Raw genomic sequence first — 21640 nt, 5'->3', positions numbered from 1 at the left:
TGAGAAGGAGTGGCCACAGGGGGGTTTCAGACCTTTGAAGGTGACTGGGGAAGGGGCTGCAGAAAGTGGGACAGGAGATGCCTGTGGAGTTCAACTTTGCAGCTCCCCAGGGCTCAGCCTATGGAGTGCCTGGACGCTATTCTGGTCTCTCAGGCAGCCTATGCCAGTTGTGGAGAAAGGCATAGAGCAGACCTCTCCTCATTCCAGACTGAGTGGGTAGGAGCATTTTTCCTATTGGCACAAACTGTTGCCACTTTGCTTTCTGATGGGCTTGTTGTTGCAAAATGAACAAACTTTTTAGAATCTGTAAAAGAGAGTTTTCTCTGAACCAGTTAGGACAGTTGCCCAGGAAATATGACTTCACAAGGAAGAAATTGTTCCAAAGAATGAACAGTTTTTATAGAGAATGCACAGTTTGTACATTTTATAAAAGTTCAAAAGAATTTATATAAACCTATAGATAGAAATCATGAGTTTTAACATCAAGGAATGCAGGGAGTTGGAGCATTGATCGATATCTTAAGGACATGATGATTTTGTTCAGGTTACTCATTTACAAAGCAAATACACAAAGCTTATGACCATAAATCAGGCTTTCAGTTTGAACAAAGTTTATGTGCAGTCATGCTGATTTGGAAAGAAATCTAAAACATTTTTCCTTAAATATCAGGTCTTCAGAGAATTTTTTTCTCATCTGGCTTTAGCTTTCATTGTTTCTCCTCCTTGTGAAAATTTCCAGGTATAGTTCTATAGTTCCAAGTAAAAGTTCATGCCTTGGGGTACCTGGGTGGCTTAGTTAGGCATCTGCCCTTGGCTCAGGTCATGATCTCAGGGTCCTGGAATTGAGCTCCACATCGGGCTTCCTGTCAGCGGGAAGTCTGCTTCTCCCTCTCCCTCTGCCTGCTGCTCCCCCTGCTTGTGCTCTCTCTCTCTTTCTCGGTCAAATAAGTAAATACAATTCTTTTTTTAAAAGAAAGGTCATGACTTTGGAGGTTTAGTTTGTGAATTTCTGCTTCTGGTCTCAAGTTTATGAAGCAACAGGAAAGTAATTGTCTTACTTGCTGAGGTGTGCATCACACTCAGTTCTGTGTCATCAGATCTTCTGTGGGTAAGTTTGGGTGTTTCTTCTAATACCTTTCCCCTATGTACCAGGTCTAGCTTGTGTTTACCCTGAACACCTCTGTAAATGGGTGACCAAATAATTTATTGTACAAAGCGAGGTAATTGTGAAGGTGAAGGGAAATAAGTCATGATGCTATCAAGCAAGAGGAACATAGGATCACCTTATATAGCATGGAGTGTTTCCCCAGTTCCCTCAGGATAAGCTTGAACTCCTCTATTTGGCTTATGAAGCCTGTCTTTGTCTTCAGTCCCTATCTCTCTCAGTATCCTTAGCTGGCATTTATAATTAGGCAACCTAACCAAAAATCTTTCACATACCTGATTTCTGTCTGCCAGGAGGGTGCTACCTCTTACCCTCCCAAAACAAACACCAGAGAAGCACATATTATGGTTTCAATTCACTTCTTTTTTTTTTTTTAAGATTTTATTTATTTATTTGACAGAGAGGTCACAAGCAGGCAGAGAGGCAGGCAGAGAGAGAGGGGGGAAGCAGGCTCCCCACCGAGCCAAGAGCCTTAAGGGAGACTTGATCCCAGGACCCTGAGACTATGACCCAAGCTGAAGGCGGTGGCCCAACCCCTGAGCCACCCAGGCGCCCCTCAATTCACTTATTAAGAAATACTCAACTGTTCTTTGATACATTTTTATGACTCTTTCTCAGTAGAATTTGCTGCTAAAATAAAGAGAAAAAAGCATATCCAAATGCACATGCATGTACATTCATATGCATAGATTGTCTCTTTATAGTTGTTTATTTATTGCCTTAATGGTTAGTGACCAGGAAAAAGGGAGAGTTTACCATATATATATATATATATATATATATATATATATATATATAACTCATAAGTTTTAAGATTTTTTTTTCATTTTCCCCTGTTGTTTGAAAGGCATTCTATAGCTGTCAATATCGTCTTAGTTCTAAATATTTTATATTTCAGGTACCTCGTTAATGCAGTAGGTAGGGCATCAGTCTCATAGATATTTTCTATTTCATTTGAGTCTTATTTGATATCTGAGTTGTTTAGAGATCCTTTTGTTAAATTTTTAACCTAATTGTGATGTGTTCTGAGAATATGGTCTGTATGTTATAATCCTATAAAATTTCTTGAGATTAGGGTTATTGCATAGCATGTGATCAATTTGTATACGTGTCTATATACACTACAAAAGAATACATATTCTTTAATTGTTGAATGAAACAGTCTACCTATACCATTAGCTTGAGCTTATTTGTGTCCTCTGTAAATCTTCCACATTTTTTCTGAGACTTTTCTCAACTTGATCCCTTAATTATAGGAAAGATGTATTAAAATTCTGTTAAATAACAATAAATTTGTCAATTTTTTTTAGTTTGTTTCTGTGTTTTTCTTTCCTATTTTGAGGCTAGCTTGTTAGAGTATGGAATTGATCTGTCCTCTAAGTGCCTAAAATTTATTATTATTTAGTGATTTTATGTATAGAAATGATTTTTGCCTTGAGCCTATTTTGATTAATAGTTACAATATAGCCATGCCAGCTTAGTTAGTAATTTCTTGAAATATCTTTGTCTTATAGTGAATGCTAATATTTTCATACTATATTTTACATTTGATTTTTGTGACCAATATATGGATAGACATTTAACAATCCTATCAAGCTATATTTATTTTATTTTGAAGACATCTATATTTATATCTATCTATGTAGCTAGATAGCTAACTAGCTGTTTTTTGTTTTTGTTTTTGTTTTTGTTTTTTTTGAGAGAGAGAGAGCACTTGCAAGCATGAGGAGAGTGTGGCAGGGGCAGAAGGAGAGAGAGAACCTTAGTAGGATCCATACCCATTGTGGAGTCTGACACACAGCTTGATCTCACGACCCCGAGATCATGAGCTCAGCCAAAATCAAGGGTCAGATGCTTAAGTGGGTGACTGAGCTGCCCAGGCATCCTTATTTTGAAGCTGTATTAAATCAACTTTTATTGTGGTTATATTCGTGAGAACTATTTCCCATTTTTTCAAATGTGGTAAAAAAAAGAAATTTAAATTTCTTATCTTAACCATTTTTAAGTGTAAGTAGTAGTGTTAAATATCTTTACACTATTGTGCAATAGAGCACTAGAACTGTTTTCTTTTGCAGCAGTGAAATTCTATACCAACTAAATACTAATATCCTTTTCCCTTTCCTCAGCCCTTAGTAATAGCTTTCTACTTTCTGTTTCTATGATTTTCACTGTCTTAGATACTCCATATGAGTACAATCTTGCAAAATTTGTTCTGTGACTGACTTATTTTGTTTAGCATAATGTCTTTAAGTTACGTCCATGTTGTAGCATGTGACAGGATTTCCTTCTTTTTAAAAGGTGAAATAAATAAATAAAATGTTTAAAAAAAAAAAAAAAAAAAAAAAAAAATAAAAGGTGAATAATATTCAAGTATTGTATATATGATATTTTCATTATCCATTTATCTATTGTTGGACATCTGGGTTGCTTCTACCTTTTAATTTTGTGAGTAATCTTCATACTATTATCCACAATGGTTTCACCATCTTAAATTTACAGCAGTTCTAGTTTCTTCACATCCTCACAAACACTTATTACTTTTTGCTTTTCTGTAGAGTAACCATCCTAAGGGTGTAAGGTGATATCTCACTGTCGTTTTGATTGGCATTTGTCTTATGAATAGTGATGTTGAACATCTTTTCATGTGCTTTTTGGCCATTTGTGTATCTTATTTGGAGAATTCTTTATTTGAGTTCTTTGCCAAATTTTTAATGAAGTTCTTTGTTTGTTTTAAAGATTTTATTTATTTATTAAAGAGAGTGAGAGAGAGAGAGTGTGTGTGTGCACAAGCCGGAGGATAGGAGAAGAAGCAGAGGGAGAAGCAGGCTCCCTGCCAGTCAGGGAGGTCAATGTAGGGCTCAATCCCAGAACCCCAGGACAGACACTTAACTGACTGGTCACCCTGGTGTTTCAAGGTTGTTTTTTGTTGCTAAGTTGTAGAAGTTCTTTATATATTCTAGATATTAACCTCTTATCGGATATATGATTTGCAATTTTTTTTCCCCATTTGATTGTTTGCCTTTTCACTCTGTTGACTGTCTCCATTGATTCCCTGGTATTTTTAAGTTTGAAGTATTCCCATTTGTCTATTTTGTTTTCACTGAGGGTGCTTATGGTGTATATATCTAAGAAATCATTGCCAAATCCAATGTCCTAAGGCTTTTCCACTATGTTTTCTTCTAGTTTAATAGTTTTAGGTTTTACATTTAGGTTTTTGAGTTAACTTTTGTATATGATATCAGACTATGTTATTTAAAAATAACTTTTTACTGTAAAGTCAAACATAAAGATAATAAATGTACTAAATGAGTGCATAGCTAATGAAATATGATACTCTGAAGAGTCATGTTATCCACCACACTGGTTAAGAAATACAACTTTGCCAAGTCATCCATGTACTCATCCTGTGCCAAAATTAAATCACAGCTTTCCTCTCTTTCCAAATAGAACCATTGTCCTGAATTTTGTAGTAATAACTTCACTGCATTTTTGTATATTATTATCACCCAACTGTGAATCCCTGAAACTCTAGTTTATTCCGTCACTATTTAAACATGGTATGTCTTTAAAATTTCCTTTAATCTCTAATACACTTTCTTCATAATTCATGCTGAAGATCTGGGCCTGCAGGGTTTCCTAAAATCAAGATTTTGCTGATTGCACATTTCTTTGCAGTTTACCATACTCCTCTGTCCTCTGTGCTTCCTGTGAATTACCATTTGGCATCCAGAAGTTTGATCAGACATAGGTTCAATCTGTTTGGCAACAATATACATGATGGGACTTTATTTGATCATGAATCACACATTTGTCACTTTACGTTGGGTTAAAAGCCATTGAGGCTGTAAATACAGATTCATTAATGCAATAGAGATTGCAAAATAACATTTTAATTTGATAATTTTTCTTTTATATATTACCTGGAAAATTTTATACAAGATGGTTACCCTCACATATCATTTAGTTAAATAATGGCATACTTCATATAAGAAAGACAAAATAAAATGTTTATTATTTTCTTTTATTTAATTCCACTTTTCAAGTTAAGGAACTAATTCCTGATTATCTTCAGAATATAACTGATTGGTTAAGAAATAATATATCAGTACAGACTTGAGAATTCAAGCCTATTTTATTATTTCTTTCGTTATTTATTTATTTATTTTAGAGAGAACACACACATGAGCAACTGTGGGGGAGTGGCAAGGGAGGAGTGACGGAATGTCAAGCAGGCTCCATGCCAGCACCGAGCCCAATGACGGGCTTGATCTCACCACCCTGAGATCATGACCTGAGCAGAAATCAAGAGTTGGATACTTAATCAACTGAGCCACACAAGAGCCCTGATTAATTTCTTATTAAAGTAGTTCTATAGTCCCATTCTGGGCCAGTGGAAGCTCCTTTCAGACCTCTTGATATGACTCTGAAAGTCATTGAGATCTTCTGTGCAGTCTGGTTTGTCAATATTTTCCAGACTCACCTTACATAGTCCCTGAAAAAAATCTGGCACCAGTCATTTATGCAAATCCCTGGTTTTCCTTTAATATCTGATTTATTATAATGGTGGTGATATTTCAGTACCACAGTCTGAGCACTAGGTTTCTTCACTGGACAAAAGTAGGAATTTTATACAAATACCCAATTTTAAAGAAGAAGTAATGCTTGATATTCTTTTTTTTTTTTTTTTTTTTTTTTTTTTTTTTTTTAATTTTTTATTTTTTATAAACATATATTTTTTATATACATATATTTTTATCCCCAGGTCTGTGAATCACCAGGTTTACACACTTCACATATTCTTGATAATATTTTCATTCTGATATTCCCAGCCCAAATTCAAGACCACAGGGTTTTTACATAATCTCTTTTATATCTCATCTCTTTTTTCCACACTGACAATCCAAGAATCTAAGTATTTAGGGAAACATGTATATGAGAGAATAAGAACATCTTATAATTTCTTTGTTTTTACTCACCTTACAAATTGAGCAGTCTTAGATAACAACATGAACACCATCATCACTAATTTTGATTACTAAAAAGTTACTTTTGTATTTTTGCTCTTTCTTTTCTTCATTTTATCTGGTTACACTTTATCTACACTGTTAGATAGTAATGCCCACTGAACTTTAATTCTATAATAACAATATATTTCATCACGTTAACCAGTATTTATGTTTTCTTTCTATTAATTTTGGTTTTATGAATCTCATTCTCTACAAGATTCCTTAGAAAGCACTCTTGGCCCAATACATTGAGTTATTATATATTGAGATATAATGTAATATATCTGGATATTACATTATTTACTCAAATTACTTTCATTAAGTATGTTATATATGTATTATATTTTCTTTTGACATAAATAATGACTATTAAATACTGAAAATAATCTAATTATTTCCCTCATAAGCCAAATGACTTTTAGCCTAAACATATAATTTCTTTTCCTTTGTTCTTTACAGTATAGTAATTTATAAGAATATGTCTTCTGCTGATTATTCTGATTCAATATTTTAGGTACACAGAGCAATCTTTAAATATGTGTTTTCAATTTTTTAAGAAAAGTTTCTTCGATTATAATTTTTTATTTTTTATAATTTTTTATTTTTTATAAACATATATTTTTATCCCCAGGGGGACAGGTCTGTGAATCACCAGGTTTACACACTTCACAGCACTCACTAAAGCACATACCCTCCCCAATTTTTAACATATTTTTGTTACCTTGTTTTAATTTTTTTAAATGACCGCAATTGCCCACATTTGTCTTTTTTTCCTATATTTAATATTTGTCAGTTTCTCTTGAATACCATTTATCTCTTCTTTTCTTTTTGATGTTTAAAAATTTTATTCCTTTCCATATTGCATTTTTTAATGTCAGTGGCTTTTGTTTATTTTTTCCATTTCTTCTATTTTAATTTTCTTGCCTGTGTTGTATAGTTACTTTGTATGAGCCTTGAACCTGAATAATTTTCTTCTTTACCATCTTTTATGACCATTAAAAATTTTTTTTTTTTTACTTATAGAGACAGTTCAGATATTTTCTCCTAATACCACAGAGTTCCTGCTTCAGTTTTTATAAAGTGTTAAAAAATAGATGGCTTGTTTTCAGAAATTTTCTGAAAACTTCTGTTGTAACTTCTGCTGGCCCCAGATAGGAAATTTGGAACTACTTTATTATTTTTCAAGATTGTTCTGGCTATTTGGAGCCCCTTGTAATTCCAGAGAAATTGAAACTTTGGCTTTTCCATTTTTGTGGAAAAGGCTGTTGGAATTTTGATGGGAATTGCATTAAATCTATAGATTACTTTGGGTAGTACTGAGATCTTCACAATATTAAGTTTTCCTATCTATAAGCATGTGACGTCTTTCAATTTTTTTATGTCTTCTTTAATTTCTTTCAGCAATATTTTGTAGTTTTCAGCATGCAAGTATTTTACCTCCTTGGTTAGATTTATTTCTAAGTATAAAAGTTTTTTAGTTGCTATGGTAAATAGAATTACTTTCTTAACTTCCTTTTCAGATTATAATTGGTAGTGAACAGAAACCAACTTTATTTTATATTTTGGTCTTATAGTCTGCAATTTTGCTGAATTACTTTATTAGCTTTGGTATCTATCTTGTGGGCTTATTGGGTTTTCTATACATCAGATCATGCCAATTGCAAATGAAGATAGTTTTGTCTCTTCCTTTCCAATCTGGATGACTTTTATTGTCATGTCTTTTCTGATAGTGCTACCTAGAACTTCAGGTACAATGCTGGGCACTAACAGTGAAAATAGGATCCTTGTCTTGCTGCTGATTTATTTGTGTTTTATTGTAATACCTAACTGGCATAATGCGTTAATGTTAATGTTGTTTGGGGTTTGACTTAATCTGCTATTAAAACAAAAAACAAAAAACTATAGACTGAGTAGCTTAAACAACAAACACTGGATTCGGGAAAGTTTAAGATCAAGGTTCATCAGATTTGTTGTATGGTGAGGGCCTTCTCTCGGTTCACAGACAGCCATCTCTTTGCTGTATCCTCATATGGCAGAAGGGGCAAAGGAGCCATCTGAGGTTTCTTTTTCAAGGGCACCATCCCACTCATGAGGTCTCCACTCTCATGCCCTAATCACTTCCCCAGAGCTCACTTCCTAACACAGTCACTTAGATCATTAAACTCTCAACAGATGAATTTGGGGAGAAAACAAACATTCAGTCCATTATAAGAGTTAAAGAAATATTTGTACACACATACCATTAAGGGATCAAGATTTATGCTCACTATGTTTGTCTTACTGGAACAATGGCGAAAGTCAATACTTCTGTAGGAGGGTGTAAAGAAAGGGAAATTGATCCACCTACTATATCGGGAATCACAAAAAGCAATGCAGAAGTGGTTGGGCTGGAAATTAAAAACAGGAAGAGTATTTGATAAGCAGGTAGGATCAGAGAACTTGAGGAGCTCATTCTAGGAAAAGAGATATGAAGAAAGGTCCAGAGGGCTTATATGGCTTTTTGCTATAGGGTAACCTCCAGCAGTTGAAGTTGATCTGGATTGTAGGGTCAAAGGAGAGACTCTGAAGATGACTGGAAAGATACATTGCACTACTGAGAAATTTGGATTTTATCTTGAAGGGAATGGAAAAATATAAAAATGTTTGAGGTTGTCTGATCTGGATAGAATTGATGTGTGGGAAGGGGCATACAAGAGTCTATAGATATTAGTCAATTGATAATGATATCGTGTGATATCAGGTGGAAACCTGTGGGGAAAATAAATAAACATTGCTCTGAAATGAGTCTAGGGTGTTTTAAAACCTCACAAGCAAAAGGCCAAACTATGTCAAAACCAAAGCTGTGGTGTACACAAAAGGCCAAACAAACCATGCCCCAAACTGGCAAACCAAACTGTGGTGTGCACAAAAGCTTCACCTTTCTCCCATTTAGTAAGGTAGACATAAAGCAATGCTGTTGACAGCTCTGTAAAATAAGAAAAGACCCACAGTCATTGAGTCTGAGAGAAGACGGTATCAGTTTTATTCCTTTTTCATGTCATGTATCTGATCTGTCTTCCTTCTGTGCTTAACAATGGTGACCCAAAGGACATGAAAAATTATCAAAGTTGGAGATCTTCCTAAACCTACGGCTGAACCTAACTTCAGATGTTTTGACTCCAGTCAGAGATCTAATGTCCCCCTCAAACCTCACTATGTGGACCGGCATTGTCATGAAGGATTCCTTACTCTTAAGTTTCCTTTCTCCTTTGATCCCAGCAATAATGCTGAAAATACTACTATTAGTAATAATGACAAAAGTGACAGGTAATATTTTGTGATTTCTTAACACGTGTTAGGCAAACTGCTATGATCTGATTAGAGAAATTCAGTCATTACATCAGATACTTCTGCTTATGTTTCCAAATATGTCAGCCACATGGTATCTGGCATTCAAAATATTCCAAATACTTTCTCTAAACTTCTTGGCATATGTTAACTTGACGTTTCCTAAACACTTCTGATTAGGGCATTCATCTTCACACAACTGCAGTCCGATAACATTTCTCTTTCTTTCCAGTCCCTTTCTCTCTCTCTCTCTCTCTCTCTCTCTCTGTGTGTGTGTGTGTGTGTGTGAGAGAGAGAGAGAGAGAGATGCAATGTGAAGACAGAAACTATCTTAATTCTGTTTTTCTCTCAGTATTTGTCATCAATGACCACTCCTTATTTTAGTTCTCAAACTTCATGGTGGATTTGAGATTTAAGATTTCCCACTTACTAATATCCTTAACCATTACTTAATCAGTTAACTTGGCTATCCATTAGTTATTCAAAATATGCATTTAGCACCTTTAACTGCAGAGCACTGAGCACTTAGAGGTTTCAAAAACAAACAAACAAAATGTGTGATATCTTATAGTCCACTAGGAAAGGCAGGCATGCAAATTAAATTTGATAAAAGAGTTATATGATTAGGGTAAGTCTGTTAGTATCAGTTTGTCCAGGACAGTTCCAGTTTATGTGCACTGTTATTAGTGCCTCTTTAACTTGCAACAGTTTAATAACAAATGATATTACTAAAATACACCCTGAAAGATTCAGGGAAGACTGCGATGTAAGTGAATAAAAATAAACATTTTAGTAATACAATTTAGGATAGACTTTGGAGTTAATCCTTAGGCTTTCAAGAGGCCTAATATAGACTTATACTAGACGTCTGATTGAATTGAATTCTGTCACTAAAAATTACTTTCTTTAAGTACCAATCTCTGGCAATGAGCTTGAGAATTACAGGTTTATTGATTTGTGACTGTTCTTTTATTTCCTAGGTCCTGACATGCCAGGCAGAAAATCTCCAGTTCCCTGCATCTCTAAAGAACATCAAAATGATCAGCTTTATGGACAGGGACTCTCTCAGGTCGCAGCAAGCAGAAGTCTAATATCTACACTTGATATTGCCACACTAGGCTACTTGGTATAGACTGGTTTTAAAGATTTACCATTTAACCATAAGAACAAAGTCGCTGTGTAATCATTTTTTTTTTAAAAGTGTTTCCTAAGGTACTTACAGTGAGCCTTGTGGTCCTTCAGTCTGTTAAGAGTTCCAGCTTGATGAATAATGGCGTATGGACAAGTTGCTGCACGCCTTATCTTTTGGCCCAAATTTCAGTTCACCACAAGTGAGATTTATTAATAGAGTAATCCATGCTAGTTGCATAAGCCTGCATTTTTACTAAATATCAGCTAATTTTTTGTAAAGCCTCTTTGTACAAAATTTTACTTTGTGGTGCCTTAAGAGCTCTCATGTAGGCTCCAATTTCATGCCAAATTGCTTTAGGATGAGGACAGTATGGCAGGGTGAAGAAACACTGTGGGAATTATTAATTCATTTATTATCAGATAGGCATGAACTGTTGTGCTACAATATCTTTCTCTGAATCTGCGTATTTAAAAAAAGAGTCACCTGATGAGTCGATTGCATAAGTCAACTGATGCAATAACTTTTGAATTAAAAATTAGCTTCACACTGGTAAGATGATCATATATTACCTGAAAGGGTTCCCAGTCTGCAGTTGTTCTGCTACTTACTAGTCAGTATTTGTGGAAATGTTTTAATCTCAACGCCGTGAAGAGGCCAGAGAAAGGGGTATCATGGCATTCAAAGCTTTCTGTTTGGGGCTGCTTTGTGCTCTCTTTGCCTTTTGTATATATACCCCCATACCCAGCAACATTGAAGAATACTGGAAAGTAACAGCCATAGATATATCTGCTAAAACTGGCACATTTATGGTAAGATTCACATTTTTTTTCTTCTGGATATTGGAATGCCTTGTTGACTTGAAATATGTAGGGTTGATTATGAATTGAGCAAAAATAGCTCCTTGGTAAAGGGCAGATATGGTTAGACACTAGCATTTTTTAGCTTTTAGAATACATAGGCTTTCTATAATATGTACCTCCATGCATCCCACTTTCTTTTGATTATTTGTATCACTTTATAGAGGGGGGAAAAGAAGTTCAGAGGAGCTTATGCAGCAAGAAAGAGACAACTTCAGAATTTGAGCCCTCATATACCTCATTTCAAAGCTCATACTCTTTCTGCCAAACCAAGAGGCTCCCAGAGACGTTCTTTGATAACAGAAGCAATAAGAAGGTGAAGGAGACAATGGCAACAATGAATGATTAGAGAAGAGAAAGTAATGTGTGGTATCAGAGGGAGAGGCTGTCCCCTGGTAATTCGTCCAGCGGACAGTAAGAAAAGCATCCATGTATTCACCTTAAAGATTAATGCTGGTAAAATTAACAGTCATTGGATGTTTTAAGGAAAACAGTTTAATTCTTCCCAGTGCTGAATTTTGTAAATCAAAGTTGAGATATTAGGAAGAAAAATTAATTCTTTAACATATGAAAGGGAAGTGAAAATTAAAGTTCTTGAGGAAGAAAACTTGATAAATAAAATGCATTGTTATGTCTATCACATGTTAGATTGGAAAGTTTGGTAGAGTTTAGTAGAAGAGCATGTCCCACCTTGGAAAATTTCCTTAACCCTTCATTGTACCTTTTTTTATACTTGGAAAATGGGGTTACTAATTATAAACACTTTTCAGGATTGCTTTGTGGATTTCAGATCACATGTGGTAAAAGAGCACAAAATAATGTCTAAAGCGGCACTTTTGTTACTGTTCAAAATATACTTAAGAATTTGCTCAGAAACAGAAAATACCTGAGAAATGAGAAACAAGGCAATCTGCCAAAAATCTTTTCAAATTCAATTCAGTAAGTGAAAAATTCGTGTAATTTACCCATTTACCAAGAACTTGGTTTAAGGGAGACCTTACCTGATTATATTCAATTAGCATGAAATTACTTAAGAATTTTTATTAGTGAAGAATACTTAAATAAGACAAGCTTTATGGAATACATACATGCATTAGACACTCTTCTATGTACATTAAAAGTCTAACTCACTTAAATTCTACAACAACCCGCCGAGGGATTTTATTATTATTATTATTATTATGAAGATTTAAAAATTGAAGTAGAGAGTAATTTGCTTCCAGTATTATAGTCAGTAAGTGATAATCTAAGAGGCTGGTCTACAGAAATGGGTGCAGATTTGACTTTGACATTTCCTGGTTGCAATTTAAGAGCTTCTGCATGCTTCCTCGTTGTTAAAGTATAGGCGTTAGATGCTCTTTAAGACCCTGTAGTACCTCAAACTCTTGGAAATAATTGTAGGAATAAAAGCTGTTTAATGTATTATTTATTGACCATGTAATTTTTAAGGTTCTTCTTTTGAGTAAACTGTCCTTTGCAATGTCACAAAGATCCTAGAAAAGTTGTCAGAAATACCAGAGAATTTTCTTCAGTGATATCAAACAGGGATTTGGGGCATGGGGATGGTGGGGGGCAGTGAAAGACTTAAATCTATTTGGAGTTGAAAATCAGGGCAATTAAATAATTAATGGTGGGTCACAAGACAACATTTAAAAATTTGGATTAAATAAAGTGAACCATAAAAAAGAAAAATACGACAGCATGCCTACAAAACAAAAAGAAAAGGTGGTATAAGACACGGACATTTTTCAGATAAGAATTTATAATTAAGAAATAATTAGGACAGACATAAAAAATGTGGTAAACTGACAGCTATTGAATAACACAGTTACTAATCTGAAATACAGAATACTTGAGATTTTCAACAAGGTTACAAACTAAGATCTATGCAATATTATTGGAAATAATTGTTACAAAACATCATTTGTTTATTTTGCTTGTGTTTTTAAGATTTTCTCTTTCTATGCATTTGATGATAAAAATGAAAATGTTAAATTTTGTTTTACTTTTACAGGCTATGTGTCTTGAGACTATAGGTATCATAAAATATGAAAAGTTTATTTCCATGATACTGAGGCTGGACTATACCCAACCAGTTTCCGATGAGTATGTCACAGTGATGGATACAGAATTTGTTGGCATTCCAGTACGTTTGTACTTGCCAAAGAGCAAGTCAGAAACCCCAAGACGAGCTGTAATCTATATTCATGGTGGTGGTTTTTGTCTTGGAAGTTTCAGTAAGTTCCTCATATAAGAGAAAATTATAACTGGCTATATAGTTTTGATATAAGAACTATTTAATATAAATATGCATACTTATAAGTGTAATAGGTGTAAGTGTAGCTATAAATATTAGATATCTAGTAGAGAGATAACCACAGACATGTGTTTGGCAAAAAATATCATGGAGATCATTATTTTTGTTTTTGTTTGGTTTGGTTTTGCTAAACATTTTCTTTTCAGCTTTTACAGTGAATGAATTCATATCAAATGAAAGTAGGATATGAATGAATCAATTCGTATAACTTGTTTTCTTTGGGATCAAAATATACTCAGAAACAGAAGTATTGAGGCAATGCAGAAGTTTTAAATGGTAAATCAGAGTCATAGGTTGTTGGTGGCTACAAGCTCAAGTTCGTAGTCACTATAACAATAACGCTAACAGTGATAAAGCTTAGAATGATACCTAGTCTTAATTCGTAAAAGAAATCACAAAATAGACCTATGTTATAATAAACTCTTTGTTTTGGGGGCACCTGGGTGGCTCAGTTGGTTAAGCATCTGCTTTTGACTCAGGTCATGATCGAAGGGTCTTGGGATGGAGCCTTAGTCAGGCTGCCTGCTCAGTGAGGAGCTTGCTTCTCCCTCTCCCTCTGCCTACCTCAAGCTCCCCCTATTTGTGCTCTCTCTTTCACTCTCTTTGCCCAACAAATAAGTCTTCAAACAAACAAATCTCTTTCTATGAGGTCTAGTTTCCCTATCCATCACTGGCAATGATTCTAAGAGGCATTTATAGCAGATTCAAAACAAAAACATGAATACATTTCGCTATATGAGAACTTTGGAAAACCTGATGATACAGTAGTACTAGTATAAAAGAAGGAGGCACTGTTCTATTTAGTTAAACAAATGAATATAATCGAGGAAAGATAAACAGGTAATAAATAATTTTTTTATACCTTTTGTCTTTCTCTAAGCCTCATTTGGTTCTAAATAGTTTGAGAACCTTAAAAAGATATGTGCATGGGGTGCCTGGGTGGCTCAGTGGGTTAAAGCCTCTGCCTTTAGCCCAGGTCATGATCCCAGAGTCCTGGGATGGAGCCCCACATCGGGCTTTCTGCTCAGCAGGGAGCCTGCTTCCTCTTTTCTCTCTGCCTGCCTCTCTGCCTACTTGTGATTTCTATCTGTCAAATAAATAAAGAAAATCTTAAAAAAAAAAAAAGAGATATGTGCAATATAGCAAGCTATACTTAACCAAAAATAAGTTATGAGGACTAGTCATAGAGAAAATTAGCATGGAAAATTAATAAGGCATAAAAACTCAGATTAATATACAAAATGCTAAAATGGTACTACAATTTTGCCTTTCTAGTTACCTCCTCCCTAGCTTTCTGATGTCCAGGAACACCATGGTTATTCTCATCTTTAAAGGATTGTTTTCTGCTTGACCATGAATTCCTCTGTGTAAGCAGTCCCTTCCATTTTCCCTTCCTTCTCAGACGCATTTCTTTGCCCTTACAGGCTCTAGTCCTTCCCTACTCCTTTCTTTTTCCACCTTTAATTATCTCTTTGATCTCTACAATCTACTACATTTGATAAAGACTAGGCTTTTCTCCTCTGACATGTACTGCTCCTCCCTGTTTCTATGACGAAGTATCTCCTAGATTTCCTGTCAATCCTTGTTTTCTCATCTCTCTCTCTCATCTCTCATTTAAAAACAAAATAGGGCCACCTGCATGGCTCAGTCAGTTATGCTTCTGACTCTTGGTTTGGGTTCTGGTCATGATCTTAGGGTCATGAGATCAAGCCCTGGATTGGAGTCTGCTTGTTCCTCTCCCTCCCCTCTCTCATGCTCTTTCTCTCATAAATCAATCAATCAATCAATTAATTAATTAATTAAATCTTTAAAAACAAACCAAAGAAAATAACAGATTTTCCACATTTATTCTTCATAAATATTCTTGCCCTCAAGCACCCCCCCCATTATCTCCCTACCTTTGGGTTTTGAATTCACACACTCTGTTTTCCAGTCTCTTCTCTTTTCCAAATATCTACATGTTGCTGACACCCAGTCCTGACTCTGCTTCTCTGACACTATTCCTGAGTCCTGGATCCATTTAGACATTTATAACTGGACAAACCACACACATCTTGAGCTCAATAGGACCAAATACAATTTTTTGTCTTGTGTCCAAATGGCCTTAGAAAACAAGCAAAAACCCCACCATCTGTCTAAACCAACATCTGAAAGTCCTCAGTAAATAGCAATTATGGCCAATTATTTATGGTTCCTTAGTGCTCACATCAAATTACTATACCCTATTCATTATACTTCTGGAAGTTTTGACTTCATTAATACAATTTACTACTTCATGATATTTTAAAGATATTCCTTTCTGATGTCTCTGCATGTGTCCTGTTCAACTTGATTTCATCTTCCACTCTTAGTGTACTGAATCTTTCTAACATGCAAATCTGGTTTTATGATTTCTTTGTTTAAACTCTTCAGTGACTTTCATCATATAATAAAGTAAATCTAAATCCATTAGCAAAGTGTTCAGATTTCCAGATTCTTACATTTTTAATTTTTCTTGCCAGTGCTTCCCTTCATAATTTTGCTTCAACCATACATAGCTGTATTTAGTTTCCAAACCCTCCTTGAATTCTTATTTCTGTCTCTGGCTATGGTGCTGTAGAATGTCCTTCTCATCTTACTTTAAGAAAACTCCTGCTAAACCTTTTATGTTCAGTAAAAGCATCATTTCATGGGTGATGGTGTGGGTTGGTGTGTGTGTGTGTGTGTGTGTGTGTGTGTGTGTAGTCTTCTCTGGCTTTAAAAAATTTTGGTAATGTTGCTATATGGTCCATTGCAGTTTATATTTACCTGACGGCAACAATCCTTGTTTTGTTTTGTAATTGTGTAGCATGTTTGGTTCACTATCTCTTCAGGAAGTAAAATCACCTCTTAGCATCTACCAAAGCATTTTCCATTCAATGAATGTTCAACAAATAAATGTCTTCTGAGGAAAAAAAAAGTGAATGACTGAAAAGAAATTCTGTAGTGTTCTCCAGAGTGATTATTAGTTAAAATGTTTTTCCAGTATTGTTATGTCTTTTAACTTCCTTAGTCTTTTCAATAAATTAGATTTCATCTATAATTTAACTTATATCAGGCATTAGGGTGTTTGGAATACTTTGCTTCCTTTATAAAATATTATGATAAATATAAATATAATATATAAATATATATTATAATATATATAAGATAAATTAAATAGCAGTTTGGCCTCATTTGTCTCTAAAGAGATTTATTAATGCCATTAAAGTTTTCATAGGGTCTATGAAATACCCAAGTATCCACATACATATCACCTGGGACTTCAGTCAGCCCAAGTGAAATGCTCACAGATGCGAAAATATCACTTTGAAAAATACTTAGAAGTGGTCCTGATTATCAGATTGATTTCTCCTTCATTGGCAAGTACAATGATTACAATCAGTAATTCCTAAAAATGTGCAAATTATTATTCAGGACACACATTCCAATTTCTTGCTCAGCTAAATTTCACTTGTATCATCTTCTTGTGTCTTGGCTTTATATTTGCACATTATTTGTTCATAGATCTGTCAGGACTTATATAAATAAATAAACTATAAAAGACTTAGATACCTTCTTCTTCTTCTTCTTCTTCTTCTTTTTTTTTTTTAACAAATCAGGACAGAGACACTAGTTATTATTTGGTATTTACTAATTTCAATTTCCTCACTTTGTTTCCTAGGCTTCCTATTTTTTCTTTCTTTTTTTTTTTTTTCTCCTTCAAATTTGTTGAAGTTGGTTTGAGAACTAAGAAATAGAAGAAGAAGAAGATATTTCTCTGGTAGACTTTTTTACACAGAACTGTAGTTGTTGTTTTCTGACATCTAACCTAATGTCTTCTTGTTTCTATCTGGGTTCTGTAAGTGATGTAAATTCAATAATTGGACATAGAGAAAAACATGAGTCAACAGATTATATCAGCAAAGATCGTGAGTTAGGACAGCTGGAGATAAAGAATGGAAAACAAGAAATTTAAACTGACTTATGTTGCAAGAAAAGTGAAAAGTATTGGGAAATAAAAATGAAGACAGGTTTGAAATACGTCATTAAGGAGTATTTAGCGTGAGGGTCACAGGGTTCTTATGTCTTGCACATTTTGGTGTTCATCCACCCCCTTACCTTGCACTGCGAATTATCAACCCAGTCTTTAATGAAAATACTATTTTTCTACATAAAAGACTGCCTGACTTACTTTTCTGTTTTCAGGGTAGTCACACACACAGTATTTCATTAGTTATTAATTTGACATTTTGTTAATGTTTGGAAAAGTTTGGAATTTGATCATGGCTCTAGAATTCTCTGAATTTCTAGGATCCTGTGGTAAATAAATTAATAGCAGATGTCACAGGGTTGCCAAAGTTTTGGAGCCAGGTCACTGGTAAATTGGATTTGGAGGTATTTGGAATGAGATATGTATGTATACTGGGGAGAGGGGCGATGGCTTGTGTGCCATGTGTACCAAAATAGATACGTACATATAAGTCCACATACTGACTTTCTAGAGGCTCTCTCGAAATTTAGTTGCTTTTCCTTAGACTCTTTCTTAAATACCAAGGTTATTGCATCATTTTATAATGTGGCATATTTAAAGAATTTGGAAGTTCAAAGAACCATATTATTGAGAGCTGTGGTTTTAGAGAGTCAGTACATCTATTATTGACTTTCTCTCCTGGACCCATTGAAAATTATACACAAAATTAAAGTAAATGATGGTCAAAGCATGATATTTGCAAACGACATATCAGATAAAGGACTAGTGTCCAGAATCTATAAAGAACTTAGCAAACTCAACACCCAAAGAACAAATAATCCAATCACGAAATGGGCAGAGGACATGAACAGACATTTCTGCAAACATAACTATTATTTCTAAAGAAGGCTTTGGAGAATGAGTATGTAGGTATTGTTGTGACACTCTTTGACACTCTTGAGTTAAATCAACTCATCTGTAGTGGCTGGCTCTGCTGACCAATCACACACTTCCTCCCTATAAAACTTGCTGTCTGAAGGAACAAGCAGAGCAAAATACAACAAGCCACAGAAGGTTCTTGGGAGTGAGGATCCCTGTGAACAGGCAGCAGATGAAAAGAGAAAAATAAGAATAGTCTGAGCCTCCTTTTTCTTCCTCAAAACCACCAATTTGCAAGGCCATCTTTTCATCCCTAAAGACAATGAGTGACTGAGGAGGCACCCTTGCAGAGGTTGTCATGCTGATTCTGGTCCCTCCTCACAGAAATAGAACAGGAAATATAGATTCCTTTATAACACTCACAAGTCCCCTTTTTCTCATTACAGGAAGGACATTGACATTTATTTCTTCATTTCAGAATTTAGAGCTCTTGATGCCCTGAATAGATGGACTGCAAAGAAACTCGATGCTGTCGTCATCGGAGTGGAGTAAGAAATGATTTTCTTTGGTTACTATGATTTTGCCTTCACCAAGTAAAGGTTTGATTTCCAAATCGAGTCATCTATTTCTCAGATATAATTTCTTAAAAATCACTCTGTCACCATTGCATCAAAAACCATTCCTCAGAAGAATCCACTATCTCATATTCTTCTGTGGTTCTGTGAGTCTCTGAGTGACATCTTTGAGTGAGCATTTTTGGAAACACTTGCTGTAGACACATAAAAGTCAGTTCCCATTTTGTGCCCTGGATAACAAAACTAGGTAGGAAGAAATAAATTATTGTGCATTTGGGATACTAGGTTGTGTTTGGGTAGAGGGTAATATGTTTCATTTTATGATAATTCTTGTTTAGAGTAATGTAGGTGATAAAGATTGGATCAGCTAAGAATTTTAAGCTAATCTCAGGTAAAGTGATCTTACATTGTGGATTTTGCTCAAAAATATCAGAATGTCCCAGGACAGTTCAATATTTTCTTAGATTGGTACAATCTCTATTTCTGAAGCTGACATCCCTAAGAGGATTTTTTTTTTAACCCCTCTTCCCTAGTCCATAGTAGTAACAAAAACATACTTAGAGAGTTCTAATCCAATAGTTTCTTAGAGGACATAGTAACATACATTTTTGTTTGTTTGTTTGTTTAGCTAAGAAGCTATGAAAGCTTAGATAACAAAAGTGACAATTTGGTCATCTAAAGAGTGATTGCCAATGTTGTCATTATGGTTACTTACAGTACCTAGAACTTGCTATTTTCAAGGATGCTTCTAATAAATATAATATGAGGACATTACTTTTTTTTAACTCCATAGTTGTTTTGGGTTTTTTTAAGATTTCTTTTATTATTTGAGAGAGAAAGAGAGAAACTGAGAGAGCATAAGCAGGAGAAGGACAGAGTCAGACTCTGCATTGGGCCAGGAGCCCAAAGCTGAGCTCAATCCCAGGACCCTGAGATCATGACCCAGGTTGACGTCAGACACTTGACTAAATCAGCCACCCAGACACTCCTTACCTTCATAGCTTTTGAAGTAATCTAAACCTTCTCATTTTAAATCTGTTTTAATATAGTGATATGTTTGTGTCTGGCTTATATAACCTGTCAAATCCTTATGATTTGTGTTATTCCTTCCTCTAAAAAGTCTAAATCTAATGGATTTAAAGTAATAAACACCAATATCTTTGCAGTGAGTTTAACCTATACTTTGGTTAGGGCTTTCTAAACATGGTTTATGGTAAAATTTTAAGTAATTATATCACCAACATTTAATGTTAAGTACAAATATTTATAAATTTTATTATTCTGAAGAGCAAAAAGAAAGAGCCCTGATAGATAACAGGCTAATAGAATTATTCTATTTTTACTGGCTCACATATACAGGGGGAAAAAATCCATTTATATCCATTAAAATAGGGTGTAATAGTTTGCCTTACAAATGAATTTATCAAAAACAAGCAAACTCCCTAGCATATTTAAAGTTATTTATACTTTAAAATTTTCCATCTAAAATCAGCTGCTTGGGGGGATGCCTGGCTGGCTCAGTTGGTTAAGCATCTGCCATCAGTTCAGTTCATGATCCCAGGGTCCTAGGATTGAGTCCCACATTCCGCTCCTTGCTTAGCAGGAAGCTAAGTTTCCCTCTCTACTTTCCCCTCTGCCTGCTGCTCCCCCTGCTTGTGCATGCTCTCTCTGTAATCTTTTTTTAAAATTTGTTTATTTGACAGAGATCACAAGTAGGCAGAGAGGCAGACAGAGGGGGTCGGGAAGCAGTCTCCCCACTGAGCAAAGAGCCCGATGCGGGGCTCCATCCCAGGACCCTCAGATCATGACCTGAGCCAAAGGCAGAGGCTTTAACCCACTGAGCCACCCAGGTGCCCCAATAAATAAATAATCTTAAAAAAAATAAAACATTAAACTTATATGGACTTACTTAAAAAAAAATAAAAATAAAATCAACTGCTGGGAATTATCCATGGTGAAATATGCACATTGCAAGCATGTAGAAATTTTTTCTAAATGACCTTGAAAAAAATATAACACTTAACCTAGAATCGTCTCTTAGATCTGCTGCCTTCAAAAATCCATGGTGTTGGCACCCCTGGGTGGCTCAGCTGGTTAAGCAGCTGCCTTCGGCTCAGGTCATGAGCCCAGCGTCCTGGGATTGAGTCCTACATTGGGCTCCTTGCTAGGCAAGGAGCCTGCTTCTCCCTCTGCCTCTGCCTGCCGTTCTGTCTGCCTGTGCTTGCTCTCTCTCCCTCTCCCTCTCTGACAAATAAATAAATAAAATCTTTTAAAAAAATCCATGGTGTTTTTCATATATATATGTATACATATGCATGTATTTATACATATACATACATATATATATATGAACATATATATATATAGTTACTTAATGTTTGGATCATTGGTTACATTGAGATGATATAAGTT

At 35.0% G+C, this 21640-nt stretch overlaps 1 protein-coding gene across 1 annotated transcript in view; it reads left to right on the top strand.

The window, feature by feature from the left end:
* The first annotated feature begins 11301 nt into the window (after positions 1 to 11301).
* The window catches only part of AADACL2 (arylacetamide deacetylase like 2), a 28409-nt gene continuing 18070 nt past the window's right edge, over positions 11302 to 21640 (top strand). The window contains exons 1-3 of the mRNA XM_059165238.1: positions 11302 to 11439; positions 13502 to 13724; positions 19132 to 19201. Coding sequence (XP_059021221.1) covers positions 11302 to 11439; positions 13502 to 13724; positions 19132 to 19201 — 431 coding nt within the window. The remainder of the gene's footprint in view (positions 11440 to 13501; positions 13725 to 19131; positions 19202 to 21640) is intronic.

Source organism: Mustela lutreola, chromosome 2, assembly GCF_030435805.1.
Source record: "Mustela lutreola isolate mMusLut2 chromosome 2, mMusLut2.pri, whole genome shotgun sequence".
NCBI classification, from domain to species: Eukaryota; Metazoa; Chordata; class Mammalia; order Carnivora; family Mustelidae; genus Mustela; species Mustela lutreola.
This window is presented reverse-complemented; position numbering and strand designations above follow the sequence as displayed.